Source organism: Fistularia commersonii, chromosome 16 (genome assembly GCF_037954325.1).
Source record: "Fistularia commersonii isolate RoL2024-O1a breed Wild chromosome 16, RoL_Fcom_v1.0, whole genome shotgun sequence".
Lineage (NCBI taxonomy): Eukaryota > Metazoa > Chordata > Actinopteri > Syngnathiformes > Fistulariidae > Fistularia > Fistularia commersonii.
This window is the reverse complement of record NC_141299.1, coordinates 9,437,836-9,452,808: the sequence shown is the minus strand read 5'-3', so window position 1 is coordinate 9,452,808 and position 14,973 is coordinate 9,437,836. Positions and strand designations below refer to the sequence as shown.

Sequence of the window (14,973 nt, the reverse complement as noted above, 5' to 3'; positions counted from 1 at the left end):
CGCAAAGAACAATATTATTGTCCCAGCCTGCAGCTGAAAGGCTTGTGCCGAGCTCAAAATACACTTACATTACACGTATCCTCCATGTGCTTGCCACACTTCTGAATAAAACATTTTAAATTCAGTACCTCTGTACGTGACAGCGGGTGCCACGACCTTGATCCTAACAGTTAAGTCTTAATTTTAATCTAACGCAAACATCACATTTTCTGCACTTGTGTTAGAGTTACAGCAGACTTATCCACTCAAGTAAATACACCATATATGTTGATTTTCAGCTGAAACGGAGGTTTGGGTTAGTCACCTACTCTTAAAACGAGGACATAAAGGTAAAACATATGATCATTTTTGGAGATCAGAGCTGTCAATAGTTGGTCTGACAGAAGTTCCATAAGTGCAATTATGAGCGCTTTCCTCATGCCTAAAAATAAAATAGCCTCAAAAATAAATAGATAAATAATGTGAAAAACATTATAGAAAAGCATAGATCACCAGAGACAGTTTGAGGTCATATATTTTTATACAAAAGGGGCATGAATGTGTAGAATGTGGAGTTAAAAGGTAAATAAGTTAGCTTTGTAAAGTCAAAGAATGAATTATTTTGGAAGTACCATAACCGGAAGCTGTATTACGTGTTTTCAGATACTTGTTAGCTATTTGCAGTTGTGACCTGCCGTGTCCTCCAACTGGCGATCACTGACAATTGGTCAGCTAAGGACAAGGACAGCAAGATCATGGTCTTTGAGGAGAAAATGATTACGAACGGAGAACCCGAAGATGTCAGTTGCTTTCATACGCATAGGAAAACCTGCCTTACTTGATAGCGCTTGACCACCGTAGTTAGCAAGCACTCGGGAAGCTGCAACATCACCGAGCTTAGCCACTAGCATTGTCGTATGCGTTTACTTGACGTAAATTGCTCACGGGTAGCATCGGTTCTTTCTCGTTTAAACTGTCAAAATACAACTTATACAAGTACCTTAGCGAATGCCAACACTGGTTGCTTTGTTTGTTTTTCAGGAGGAGGAAGAAGAAGAGGAAGAGGAGGAAGATATGGTGGTATGTCTAAATAAAAATAAAGATAGTGAACGGTCAAGAGCAAAGTTGGACACCGATATTCATACCTACTTACTTCTCTCTATAGTTAAATATTTACATTATCCACTCCCTGTGCTGTGCAGAGAAATTATCCCCTAATGTGACTTCATTTTAAATTTATTTCATTTGGTGTCCTCCAGGATCCTCTTGAACTGGTGAGACAGAAGTGTGCGGAGACGGAGCACTGTGTTCACACTCAGGAGCGTCTTGAGCAGTGTGAAACCAGAGTTGGCTCCCGATCTTCAAGGGAGGAGGATTGTACTGAGGAGCTCTTTGACTTTCTCCATGCTCGGGACCACTGTGTAAGTTTGACATTCCCTCGTGAAATAACAGAATATTATGGGGTGTTTATTTGATTTCTCCCCATGCTTGTCTTGTGAATATGGTTTGCAGTTTTTGGATCAAAATTAGGGTCACTCTCAGTTTTCCCTCCTTGACCTTCCTCTTTGTCCCACCTCTTTGTCAAGTGAAAGTCAGCTTTATTGTCAATTTCTCCATGTGAACTAGACATACAGAGGGATCATGAAGACACTTTCCCACTGTGACATTAAATTAACAAAATAATGATAATGAAGTGCACATTAACTTAGAACTTGTGTTTGAATAGGAAGAGGCATATTAAATGAATCTACGTATGGGAATGGGATCCACCCGCATTATAAGACATTAACATCTGCTGAATGTGCCACTCCCTCTGTATTGTTCAAACAGTGCACATTTATTACAGATAATGCAACAGTAATCACTTCAACCACAGCACACTTTGTGAAAATGCTGCTAAAGAGACTAGTGTCTCAGCATTGCATTTCTATCTATTTGTCATAGTACAAGATAGGCTAGGATAGAATTTTAATAATCCCTTGGGGAAATTATGGAATAACAAAAGAAAGTGGGGTGTAGTAATAACATTGTATAGAGAACACTGTGCAATGGAGCGACTGATGATCATTTACTGATCCTTTCATAATGTTAACCCACTGCATTTCCCATGTGAAAATGTATTTTCCTATCTGTTACAGCTCAGTTGTGAAGCGTTCACTAAATTTCCCTTTCAAAGGCACTCCAAAACAATTGGATTTTGGGAAAAAGAATAGAAACTGGGATTAGCCCTTAAACTTCATGGTTCAAGCAAGCGTTATTCTCAACCTGTACTTGCAGCACATTTAGAGCCCATCAAAGCACTTATATCAAAAAAGCCATCTTATGTCAGCTGAAATTGTTTGTGTCAAGGCCAAAAAAAAAAACAGTTTCACACTATCTCCTTCAAAGGCAGAACTTGTATGAAGTTGGGTATAATTAAGTTTTTAAACTATTTTACTATTTTGTCCTTGTTTCTGAAAAATGACATAGCTTGATCGCGGGAATGCTCTAAAGAATCTGTTCTTTCTGTCATTTCTAGGTATCACACAAACTATTCAACTCCGTCAAATGAAATTCCCTGTGACCCCTGAACCAATGGCTGATTATATTCCTCAAACACTATATTAGGGAGACAACATGCTTTTAAATAAATATGTGCATTTATCTGCTGTGTGTTACTGCTGTAATTGTGTCTGGTTACTTATCAAGGTAATTGGGAGTCAATGTTTCAAATTATATGATGGCTCGAAATCTTAACATCGTGTCCCAAGTTTGTTAAATGAAGTTGAATGACTTCAGAGTAAATGTGAGGTTTTGACAGTCTTGTCCTGAGTAACAGTATCTCTATTTGACCCAGTGATATGGAGTACATAGTTCAAAATTTTTAAATATTCATTTTTAAGTAAATAAAACAAAACCATTATTTGCGCTTACTTCCTTACTCAGACACTTGAATATACCAGGGAACAGTATTATCCTGAAGACAGAAGACAAGCCCATTATGTCACTTGTTTTACCAACTCTGATGGGATAGAATTATATTCCTGTTTGATGGTACAACTGATATCAACTGTCACGACAGTTTAAGCGTTGATCATCAATCTACTGAAAAGTAAACAATGGAAATGAGTGATTATTTGTTTCAAAAAGAGAAAGACACGATCTTCTTGTCATGAGTGGTTATGTCAACTCTGTCAGTCCTTGCTCTATTGAAGTTCATTACTATGAAAATGTGTTGCTCTGCTGCAGATGCATTGTATCGCCATATTCCTTGTATGTGCGCACATACCATGCCAATAAATGACTGATCAGTATCGACTGGTGATCGATTTCTCCGAGAACGCGGACTTTATTAAACTGCAAGCCATCGTAACTCCATTCAGTTCATTTTTCATTTCCTTATATGGAGATATTTTAGTTTGTGTTCCTAAATAAATGTCGAGGAGACTCAAAGCGTTATGTTGTGTATTTCCCTGTATTACGGCAGTTCCTTCACGCCAACTTTTCCCGTTTAAGTAGAAACGCTACGGTGTTTACGACACTACCGTAAAGTTGGACTGTTTGCATCTTGATTGGTCGAAACGTACCGGTTAGGCCGGTACAGACTTTGAATATGGTGAATCCCTAGAGCTATAACCGAAGTGTTTCAATTTGAATAAAACCCTTCGCTTAAGGGAATAACCCGTCGACACGAACTCGACCACAAAATTATTTTGAAACGCAAGTGAATGTTAATATCCCCCTTTTCTTCTAAGACGACCCGCCCCTCATTCTGACGACATCGGGCTAAATTAAATTGAATTAGTGAGAGATGGGACGTCTCAAGCTAGCGACTCGTGAACAAGATGTTCTTGGACCCCACCTTAAGCACCAACACAAAGTTATGGATAAAGCGAGGACACCCGTCTAACAAGTTACTCACAAAGATAACTTTAGACGCTTAGCGTGTGCAGCGGTGTCTTGTGTCAAAAGTGTGGCTGGTGTGTTTCGTCAGAGCTACCTCGACTGAATCGGCGTGTTTGAACGGTTATTATGGAGTTGCTTCACAGAGCAGATCTGGACCGTCGGAAGGTTGCGCTTTTCGCCAGCGCTATTTGCGGAGTGGGAAGCGTTTCCTTGTTGTTTCTAAAGTTCTGCAGCTACCGGAAGACCCAGAGTAAGATCCAGAAAGCCAAGAGCCGGCGAGATGAGAGCCTGCGGCGAGCAGAGGAGGCCGTGAGTCATTACAGGACGCTAGTGAGTACGGGGCCTGTTTTCCTACAGGAACTGAGAAAGCTACTGCTCAGCTTTTAGAGGAGATGCTCTGATGTGTTGATCACTGTTGCGCGTATAAAGAAAGTGTAGTTGTGAACTATCAGTTAGTATTGTTTTATCTGGATTACGCAAGAGATTACACTACTTGAACTCACCAAATCATTTAATTTTTTTTTTCGAAAAAGAATATTTTGATTTGTGATTCTCCCATGCGGTGTAACAATTTATCAAACGCACATTAGTGATCTTATACAGGGAACCTAATTTTTCTAAAGTGTTAGTGTGTGTGATCGCCTCTATTCTTGTTTGTGTTTGGTCCTCAAGCATCCGATGTTGGATTCTTCTGTCATTTTGAAACTGTCATTGTCTGAGCTGACTCATCAACTTCACGAAGGCTTGTTGACCCCCGAGGAAGTGTTATACTCGTACATGGAAGAGGTTTGGTACCAATTCATTGCATTCACGTGTGGGTTAAATTCCCCGTTAATTAAAATGGTTAGATAAATTGATTCCTTACACTGGTTTTCTATAGACATTGGAGAGCTTAAGAATTATTGCAATTAAAATGCCTCCTCTGATCTTTATCCTGGCATGAATTACAACAAATTGAAATCTGCATAACTGAGCTAACTTTCATTCTTCACCCTTCGTTCTCATCAGGGCATTTCTCCACTTGTCTTGATTTCCCAAGAAATGTTCTTCCATGCTCATATAGCATCTGCATGCATCATAGATTTGAGTTATCTAATGTTTTTCAGATGATTGCCTGAAGCAGTTTATTCTCTAGTTTCCAAGTATCCAGTACATGCTCGTATTAGTATTTTGTCTTTCCCACAGACTCTCAGTGTTAATAAAAAGCTGAACTGCTGCACTGGGATTTTACTGGAGAGCATTGAGCAGCTGAAAACTATCAGCTCAAGCGAGAAAGGTCTCCTGTATGGAGTTCCTGTGAGCATCAAGGAGAATATTTCATTCAAGGTACTTTCGCCACTGCTGCACTCAAAACTAATTAAAAATTTCAGTTTATGGTTGTACTTAAGGTTTATGTATTTCTTCAACCCTTATTTAACATGTCTGTCTTTTTCCTTTTCATTTTACAAGAATTATGATACCTCTTGCGGTGTGATCGGCAGACTTGACCAGCCAGCTGAGCAGGACAGTGTGCTAATTGAAGTTTTGAAGAGACAAGGCGCTATTCCATTTGTGAAAACCAATCTACCTCAAGCCCTATTAAGGTATCTGATTTGTCAGTCTTGTGGTCAAATAAGTAGTCTATGACTTATTGGTTCAGCACAAAGGGGCCACATGAGTTTTCTGAATATGCAAAAATAGTGATACCAAATTGTTTTGTATTTTATCACCTTTCCCCCAGTTATGATTGTTGCAACCCCATCTATGGGCAGACCGTAAATCCCATGAACCCACAGAAGACTTCTGGAGGATCATCTGGTGGGGAGGGAGCTCTCATTGGTGGCGGAGGTTCTCTGCTTGGTTTAGGCAGTGATATAGGAGGAAGTATCCGCATTCCTGCTTCCTTCTGTGGGATCTGTGGCTTCAAGCCAACAGCAGGGCGACTCAGGTGATTGTGTCCATCAGCTTAAATATAAAGTTTTATTTCATGTAAAAGGTTAACATAGAAGACTGTTCTATGACTGTTCCCTTCAGCTCTCAAGGTTTGACTCCCATTTATCGAGGGCAAAAGTCAAGTAAGTTAGGGTTTCACAAAATCATTTCATAATATTTTGTGTGTCCTCATTATTTCATTACACTTTTCTTCTTAATTAGTACTTTCATCAGCCGGACCCATGGCTAAGGATGTGGAAAGCCTTGTTCTATGTATGCAGGCTCTTCTGTGTGACCACATGTTTTCCTTGGATCCCACCATTCCACCAATGCCTTTTAACATGAAGGTGTGTCCTCCCTAAGGAGTTACTGTATGTTAATGCTCAGCGTCAATCTTGCTGCAACACTCACAATTGTTTTATTAGATTATAAAATCTAAACACCGTACTATTAATTACACATTAGGATTAAGGTGTTGTATAGAAATACACCAAATATTTTGTAAACATAATGTTGTATATAAAAATGACATGGTCATCTTTTGGGGTATTTCAGTTTTGTGGCATGGGTAAGAGTAATTTAGCCTGGTGGTTGCCAACCTGTCCCATCATGACATCAGGCATTACGATTGCAAGGGTGTTATTGTGAAATGTTTTTTTTTCTTTTTTTTTTTTTTTAATCTTGATGTACCTAATAACATCACAAGTTAGTGTAAATTTTCATGCCAGAGGAACGAAATAGAATATGTCGATGTATTTTTGTTTGCACAGCTTTTGTTTTGAATACAGTTTCACGGATTCAGTAGTAATTACTGAAGGGGTGTTGTGATGTCTCAAATCCCTTGAGACTTTCTGCTTGTTGTTTGCACCATGGATGTTTTCTCAGAGGGAATATGCTCTGCTTTGATATTCAGTTCACAAGCAGGGGGGGTCAGGGTATCATAAAAGCATATATATTTTTTGTTTCTCTCATCAAACTAAACGAACAAAGGAACCCCTAAATTTGTATTGTCATTTGTTGTTGTTATAAAGAGGATTGAAATTGCATTGATCCAAGACCCATTGTACAGTAGATGAATTATGATTTGTAAATATGTTAACAATTAATTCTAATGTTAATGCCTTCAGATTTACCAGAGCTCCAAACCTCTAAGAATTGGTTACATTGAAAACGACGGATTCTCACAACCATCTCCAAGCATGACTCGAGGTGTCAGAGAAGTCAAAGCTCTGTTAGAGCAAGCTGGGCACACTGTAAGAACACTGCACACAGACGCACGTCTTCTACATCAGTGGATCCAGCCCGTATAAACTCCTTCGGAGATCCACAGAGTTATGTCTTTTCATTGTGTGTAATGTCTCTACACAGGTCTGTAAAGATAACATTTCCTGCATGGTTACAAGGAACCACTGTTAAATAAGATCTGCTCAGATATTAAATGAATTACAGTACATAGTACCGTGTTTGTTGCATGGTTTTATAATTTTTGTGTCTGTGATCTTGTAGTTGGTTCCCTACAGTCACCTGGACATCAGCGATGCCTTGATCAAGTTTTTTGTGGAAGGCGTCTTAGCAGATGGAGCGACAACCCTTTTAGAAAAACTGTGAGTATTCTTTTAAAATGCTGGTTATTTAGTTTCACAAATACATTAGTTTGCTTTTAACGTGACTTTTGGTTCTGAGCAGTTTATAATATACTTTACATAACTAATTATAGTGTTTTAGTCTGTTTTAGTGGTGCTTCTTTAATTACCCATGTCATTCGCACTCTGGTCTGAGAGTTATACATTACATTATATTAATGCAATCTCATTTAATACACACAACCTGGTTTAGCCATTTAAGTTGTCTGTTGTTTTATTACACTCACAATGACTCAGCAAAGATTTTATGATTTACTTTTTTGTCTATTCTGCATAGCCTGGGGGGTGACATGTATATGTCTGTAGTTACTTTGTTTACAGATAAATTATACAGCTCAGGTTTTAAGCATATTTGTCATGATACGGGGAAATTGTTTATTTGAGATCTTGCAATATCATGTGATTTCTTGTTAAACCACCTATGAAACCTTACAATCTGGCACAGAAAGAGAGGAAAAAACATTTTAATATGAGGTAAAAGGACTTATGGTTGTATAATTTGATAGATAGGTCATAGCAATAGACTGCACATTTTTTTATTCAGACCTGTGAGAGTGGAAAAAAGAACACATCTGCACTGCATGATAGGATGGGGTAATGTATTTGTGTGACATTATAACTTGTCATACTGGAACACCTGCACTTGTCATGAAAAATGATTTCAAGGAAAGAGTTGGAACCTTTTTCTGAATGGTTGGTGTGAAATTAACAGTCACAATTTATTTCTTCTTCTTCAGTTAACAGTGTAACGTCTGTTAACTTATGACTCAATATATAGCCACACTTTGTCACGAGGGGTTCAAAGGTGACCTTGATATACCTTAGTACACACTAGAACTAAGCCAAAGTTATATAGCAGGCCAGCACCAGGTCCAGAGGTTCAAAGGTTGCAGTACAATAGATTTTGTCCAGGTATCATTATTTTGCAATGTTATTGTAAAGTTAAAATGTTAAAAAGGTTACTTTAGACTAAAATTCCTGTCCAAGGACTCCTCATCTTCAAATTGGACAGCTCAGAAATATTTGAAGTATGTTTCAATTTTGAAGATGAATCACAAATTGCTAATGAACTGTTCTGAAGGCATTTTATGACATGTAACACTATCTACTAAAGAAGTTGCTCCTTTCCACATACACATGGTGGTAATAATTCTCAAAAGTCTACATGTAGTTACATGTTGCAAGATATGAACGGGTTTGTAATTATGATTAAATGTCCCCAAAGTTGTCAGAAGTATATGGCGACTTTTTATAATATTGCACATATTGTTTCTTCACTTCAAAGTTATTGTGTTTAAATCTCAATTATAATGTTCAAATATGTATCACTTTCAATTTAAAACGCACAGATAAGACATTGTCAGGAATGATTTTAACCCTCTCAGGCTCAAATTAAGTTGTGGCGTAAATAGCTAAGTAGCATTTAGCTGTCGCAAATCTGCAACATCTGCCTGGAGAGGGTTAAAATGTATAAAGTTAATGCAAAGATTTTTCATTGATGATTGTCTTTAATTGGAGACTAGAGGTGTTGAGGGCAAGTTATGCTGTTAGATGTTCTTACATTTTGTTTATGTTTTAGTGAAGGAAGTCCTCTGGACCAGTGCTTAAAACCTCAAGTATACGTATACCAACTACCCAGTTGGTTAAAGAAAACCCTTGCCTCCTTCCTGAAGCTCCTGGTGAGTTTTCCGTTCTGATACATACATCATATACCAACCAAAGAAAAGCATCCCTGGAGCCCTTTGAAGGCATTTTTGAAATCTAAGTTATTTGTAGTTATAATATTAAAATATATTTTCAACAGTGAGCCAAATCACCCAGTTCAGCCAGTAAAGATTTCAAAAATGGATTTGTAAGGGAAGAACAAACTGACACTTTATTTTGAGAAAAAAGCAAGAACTCGGTTCTTTAAAATATGTCATTAACCTTGCACACTGCAAAGACAATGGATTCTTTATACAGTATTTGTCTTTACACTTAAACTTAACACTCATTTGAATTTGAACGTATAGGATATGCTTTTCTTCTACAGTCTCCTCGTGCAGCCTTATTACTCAGAGGCGTCAAAGGAGTTGGGTGAGTTATCAAATTTGAAGTTGACGGTTTGTCTTGCAATATTTATCAAACATGGCACGCAGGGAGAGCTGCTGAAATGAAGTGATTGCCTTGCTTTTAGATCTGTTCAGTCTCTGTGGAGACAGCATGCTGCCATCGAGGTACTGTTTATCGTTGACAAAAGGTTTTTATGCGCCTTTGGAAGCAATAGAGGAAATGCTATTTTCTCATGTTTTGATCAGGATTACATCAGTGATACAATAGCAGAATGGAGGAGATGCAACATAGACGTGCTGCTGTGTCCTGCTCTTGGACCCGCCTTCAACCTCTTTTACTGTGGCAAGCTTTCCTGTAAAGTTCACTTATCATTTCTCATGTGTTTGCGTCTGTCTGTCTTTGTGTCCAAGTGAAAGAGTATCATGAATGATTTCTGAGTTGAAAGAATAACAGTAGCCATCCATCATTCTATAAATTCATTCTTTAGCTGGAGCTTTGAGGTGTCTTACTTCTTCAAAATTGGGTGTATTGTATTTGCTTACAGTTTTTGTAATAGAAAATGAAGCAACATTAAACATGCATACAATTTGCTGCAGTATATACAATAGGCCTAATTTTTTCACCATTTAAATTGTATTCTATGTATGTTTTAAAAGAGATAAACTATGCATATTGATTTCACCTTGTCCTTGGAAGTTACACTTTGATGGTATCTTGTTTATTTGTGTAACAGAAAATCGGAAAACAATAAACGGAAATGTTATCACAGCACATTTCATCAATGCAGCGATAATTTGACAAAATCCTAGCTTTACACTAGTTATTCCCTTTCTGCTTGTCTTTTCAGTTCCTCTGTCTTACACTGCAATTTTCAATCTCCTCAACTTTCCTGCTGGTGTTGTTCCTGTTTCTACGGTGACCGCTGAGGATGAGCAGGAGTTGAAACATTTCAAGGGAATCCACGGGGACTACTGGGACAAATTGTTCAAAAAGGTACAGTGAGAGAAATCTGGCAGTGAGAGCTTATTCGATACACTTACTGAAAAACAAACAATAATGCCGATATTATCCATGTCCTTTTCAGTGTAGATAGTAGTAGAAAGTATTCCCTCCTGTGAATCTTGAAAATGATAACTGCAAATATTAAACCCTAAAGTTATGTAGGTTTTACTGGCAAATGTTGCACAACTTGAGAAATTCAGCTCACTATCATAGGAAATAGAAAAACTGAAGACCTTCAGACATGAGGATCTGGAACCAACCGTTGAAGTAAATTATTTTAGAAAAATGACTAGAACACACCAAAATATTTGTTCTTGTTGGGAAAAGGTCTAATAAGTCCAGCTGTGCTTTACAGCAGATGTCTAGACTATCCTTGTTTAATTCCTTGTTTTGCCTGTTGAGCTTTCTTTTAGTCCTTTAACAGTTGTATATCTTGGTTTTGTGTGTTTGATAAGATAAAACATAATGATATTTTGATGATTTTCTCTCACTCTCTCATGAGCTTGTGTAAATGGGTGAAGATATTCAGTGTAAAGTGTTTTGAAACCATAAGGTGTGAAAGCGCTATATAAATGTAGACCATGTAAACAAGCACTTAAATAATGAAGGCAAAAATGGTTAATTCCGACTGAAACTTATTTTAGTTTCAGCCTTAGCTGATATATACAGTTTCAGAGACTGCTAGATATTTATTTTATTTGATTCCTGGTACAGTCAGTAATTGGGGGAGAAAACCAAACTTTGACATTCCCATTGGAAAGTAACTAATAAATGAAAATGTGTTGCCAAATGCAATTAGTTCCAGACACTGGAAAAGTGTAAAAAAAGTTTCTCTGTATAATATTATAAACCGAATCACGTACATTTGTCTGCTCTGCATGAAGCTCTTATGATAACAAATGTGGCATTGTTTCACTCTCGTTCCCAGCCTGATGTGTTTATCGTGCCAAACGCCTGTCTACTGTAGAGATGACAGTTTGCTGTATTTCCAGACTTGATCAGCAGGTGGAGGCAACAGACCAGCTCTAGAATCAGTGGCTTCTGTGTTTGTCTGCAGGCTGTTTCTGGAGGAGAGGGTCTGCCTGTGGCCGTGCAGTGTGTTGCCCTTCCCTGGCAGGATGAGCTGTGCCTGCGTTTTATGAAGGAGGTAGAAGGACTTGTTAGAGACAGTAAGAAGTAAATCCTCAGGTTGGCTCGCTGACTGAAATGATCCCAGGTTTTTGTCCAGAAATTGACAAAAAGCCGTCATTAAATATTATTTTACTAAGTTGTGCATTGAAAGTAACGATAATGAAATTACATCAGGTTATTCCCAAATTTTAAAAAGGTCACTGGAATTCTCCAGTAAAATTCTAAAAAAAACATTTTGCCTTCTTCAATATCAGTTGAAGTCAATTTCAGGTAAAACCTATATCTCCACTAGAATCCAGTCTGTGATGAGTAATCATTATACTTTCAATAATTGTAGTTATTGATAGCAACAAGAAATTCTCCCATCACCTGTCCAAATGGATCCCTCTTTAGCACTTTCCACATCAGAATCATGTAATGTTGAGCACTGTGAAAATATGATTTAACTTCATTTCCATCTCAAGGCAAACTGTTGTGCTAGCGACAATTATATCATGTGCTGAATTGTATTATGCATGTAAAAATACAGTAGTATGAAACCTTATTTGTCATGAAGGACCACATTCAAAACCACCTTAGTGTAAAATAAGGTAAAAATAATGGTAGTATTAGCAAAAAATTCCCAGTGTATTTTAATCTTTAAAATAGTCTACAATCTTGAAGAGTAGATTACTGACACATTTTTCAGCTGTTATTCTTCATCAACTGATTGTTGTGGGATGAAACACTTTGATTAGCAACATTTTCAAAACTGTACTATATGTACTGTACTTGCTAGCACTTTGCATTTATAGAAAACTAGCTCTCAGAGGAAACTGCAAACATTAGCTTTCTTTGGTACGAACTTCACAACTCGGCACATTTTGGCACAACTACCACACTCCCCAGAGCTTCCATTTTCTGGTTGCTCTCTGTCGTTGGTATTAGAGGAGAAGGGAGCCGTTCTAATCAGGTTCTGTCATCTGGACATGTGTTAACTATTTCCTCTGTGACTCTCATGTCCACTCCATCAGATTCTGGCAATAGTTTTCCTTGGGAAATAATGATGCTGCTGTGGCATCCTGTTCTGTCCCAGATACACACACCTAACCTCATTAACTATTGCCTTGCATTAACATGGTATATATTTTTTGAAACACTCCTTGATAAGTTGCTGAAATATTGAAGATTCTGCAGCTGTTCTTTTCAGCATTTTGATGTCACAAAGAAACTCCACTTTGGTAACGGTCAGCTTATATTCAACTGATACATGAAGAAACTGTAGGATTTTTATCACTGCATTTGTAATGGATTTACTGTGAAACAGAAATGTTTAAATCTGGATATTCTTGTAATATTCTTCTTTTAAAATAAAAAAGACCTCTCTGTTGTAATATTTTTGACATGAGGCAATTCATGGCCATGTTTATTTCGGATATCTAGGCAACAGGAGCAGTATATGGGATTCTACACTTGAGACTCGGCAGGAATATAACATAAGCTTTCTCCTATTTTCTTTAGTTTCAGTCCAAGATGTATAAAGTTTATTCAAATAATCACAAATAAAGAATACCTGATTTTGGCATAGAGAAACTTAAGTCATTTGTTGTCATACTGCAGTTTTCAGGCGGTGGTCACCAGCCTATGAAATGATCTACTCTTGCTTCCTCAGCTCAGTTTAGTTATGATATATTTGGGGATCCCTCAGGTTATTATTTATTTTTTATGTATAAACATCTTCTCATTTTTTTATGCACATGTTTTGTTTTGTACGAGGCAAGGATAGAAGCTCTCCACCTTAAAACACCTGCATTTACTTTTGGAAACATACTCTATTTCCTCACTTTCATTACCATCCACCTCTCCTCCTCCATCACTGTCCCACAAACGAGGAAAGAGAATTTTTATTCGTCTTTTGTGAGCAATTGTAGCACTGATGCCTCAACAGAAAAAAAGAAAAGAGATAAAGGAGACTAATGACACATGCCGCCTTCATCTACGGGGCCAGCGCACCATGTCGTCATATTGTGATTACCCTCTGCTATTGTAAATATGTGTTTCTGTTGGGTTTACATAAATTTACATATGTTCTATAACTCTCATGGGATAGGAAGCCATTAGGTACAACGTTAGTGTTTTCCATTACAATCGCCCACGTTTTCGCTGCCGCCTCACTGAATGGAAATAGCTATGTGTGCGGTGGAGGAAGGAGGGCTCATGAGAAGAGGAGGAGAGATGGAATTGAGAGGTTGTTCTTAGCATTATCTCTAGCACATAGAGAGAGAGTGAGTGGCTCTTGCTGTGCCACTCAGTCAGGGAGCATTAAGCCTTAAGAGGCAGTGAAGAGACTCCGGTCCTCCGAGGGACCTTGACATTGTTCATATATCCTATGGGAAGTAACAACAATCTCATACACAGACTTGCACACGAATGTCCCAACTGATCTAAATCAGTCCATTTAAAAGAAATGTATGTTTTGAAGCACATGAGTGTGTGCAGATCAGATGGATGCAAAAGAATAGCTTTTGACAAATGCAGCACTTCAGCATATAATATTGAAAAGCTTAAAAACATATTAAAGCATAGTGTCGTCCTTCAGTTTAATCAATTGTCATAAGTTTACCAAATGTGTGTAATGTAGATGTTGATGCCACCAGGTCCACTTAATATCAGGACACAGCTCTACCCATTGTAAGTGATTTTTGGATGGCAATACAAACCTCACAGTCACTAAAAAAACAAATGAAATAATTTGATGATGAAAAGACATTTTGTTTGTTTGTGAGAAATGTTTTTCTTCAGCTTGATATTGCAAAATTCCTTGTTTTTAAAATGAAGTTGATGTACATATGAAGATTCAAACATCCATTATTATTGTTCAGTTTGGTATGCAAATAACCGCTGAGTTGAAACTGCTTGCCAACTAGCAATAATGTAAAATATACCACCAAAAGCCCAAATATGTTAAACATCTAATGTGAAGGTGAGAACTACTTATTTGAATTTAAATACAGAATATTCAAATACAACTCGATTTATTATACATAAGTTATAATTGTTTTTACACAGTGCTAGTGTAGTTTGTTAAAGTAAATTAGCACATGATAAAATCATATAGTATTCGTTTGTCACTTAGCTTAGGAATACCCAACATATACTGAGCTGAGTAGTATAAAGTAGTATACCAAATGCCAAATATTTGTGTGCTTGACTCGCTGTCATGATAACTCATGTTCAGGATTTCTGTTTTTAACAGTTACAAGTGCAAATCTGCCTGATATCAAAGACTATTCCTTCAAATCTAAACCCTCACTAAACCTTCAAAAATATGTTTGTGGATGTCAGAAATCAAACCCTTGCATACAAAATTCCACTCACAACTGAAAACTTG

General features: G+C 37.5%; 2 protein-coding genes across 3 annotated transcripts; both read left to right on the top strand.

Moving 5' to 3' along the window:
• Nucleotides 1–625: 625 nt before the first annotated feature.
• Nucleotides 626–3,272, top strand: uqcrh (ubiquinol-cytochrome c reductase hinge protein). Its single transcript, XM_086161960.1, has 4 exons — nucleotides 626–779; nucleotides 1,021–1,059; nucleotides 1,239–1,400; nucleotides 2,498–3,272. The coding sequence occupies exons 1-4, from the start codon at nucleotides 735–737 to the stop codon at nucleotides 2,528–2,530; spliced, it is 279 nt and encodes a 92-aa protein (XP_086018086.1). The 5' UTR covers nucleotides 626–734; the 3' UTR covers nucleotides 2,531–3,272.
• Nucleotides 3,273–3,580: 308 nt separating this feature from the next.
• On the top strand, nucleotides 3,581–13,380 carry faah (fatty acid amide hydrolase). 2 transcript variants are annotated; one of them, XR_015107300.1, is made up of 15 exons: nucleotides 3,581–4,194; nucleotides 4,537–4,650; nucleotides 5,050–5,190; nucleotides 5,314–5,447; nucleotides 5,585–5,791; nucleotides 5,878–5,918; nucleotides 5,998–6,122; nucleotides 6,903–7,028; nucleotides 7,282–7,379; nucleotides 8,998–9,097; nucleotides 9,451–9,494; nucleotides 9,595–9,634; nucleotides 9,716–9,756; nucleotides 10,339–10,463; nucleotides 11,530–13,160. XR_015107300.1 is itself a non-coding variant. In XM_086162292.1 (15 exons), the coding sequence occupies exons 1-15, from the start codon at nucleotides 3,991–3,993 to the stop codon at nucleotides 11,650–11,652; spliced, it is 1,752 nt and encodes a 583-aa protein (XP_086018418.1). In that variant the 5' UTR covers nucleotides 3,583–3,990; the 3' UTR covers nucleotides 11,653–13,380. The 2 variants fall into 2 exon arrangements, 1 of the variants encoding a protein (XP_086018418.1); XM_086162292.1 differs by having other exon boundaries at nucleotides 3,583–4,194; nucleotides 9,716–9,824; nucleotides 10,318–10,463; nucleotides 11,530–13,380.
• Nucleotides 13,381–14,973: the final 1,593 nt, after the last annotated feature.

Bases quoted from the DNA above. Each gene is read 5' to 3' on its own strand.
- uqcrh (XM_086161960.1), top strand. From the start codon at position 735: ATGGTCTTTGAGGAGAAAATGATTACGAACGGAGAACCCGAAGAT. The intron at 1,060-1,238 runs GTATGTCTAAAT...GGTGTCCTCCAG, and splicing joins AAGAGGAGGAAGATATGGTG to GATCCTCTTGAACTGGTGAG. The intron at 1,401-2,497 runs GTAAGTTTGACA...TGTCATTTCTAG, and splicing joins TCCATGCTCGGGACCACTGT to GTATCACACAAACTATTCAA.
- faah (XM_086162292.1), top strand. From the start codon at position 3,991: ATGGAGTTGCTTCACAGAGCAGATCTGGACCGTCGGAAGGTTGCGCTT. The intron at 6,123-6,902 runs GTGTGTCCTCCC...TAATGCCTTCAG, and splicing joins CAATGCCTTTTAACATGAAG to ATTTACCAGAGCTCCAAACC. The intron at 9,495-9,594 runs GTGAGTTATCAA...CCTTGCTTTTAG, and splicing joins AGAGGCGTCAAAGGAGTTGG to ATCTGTTCAGTCTCTGTGGA.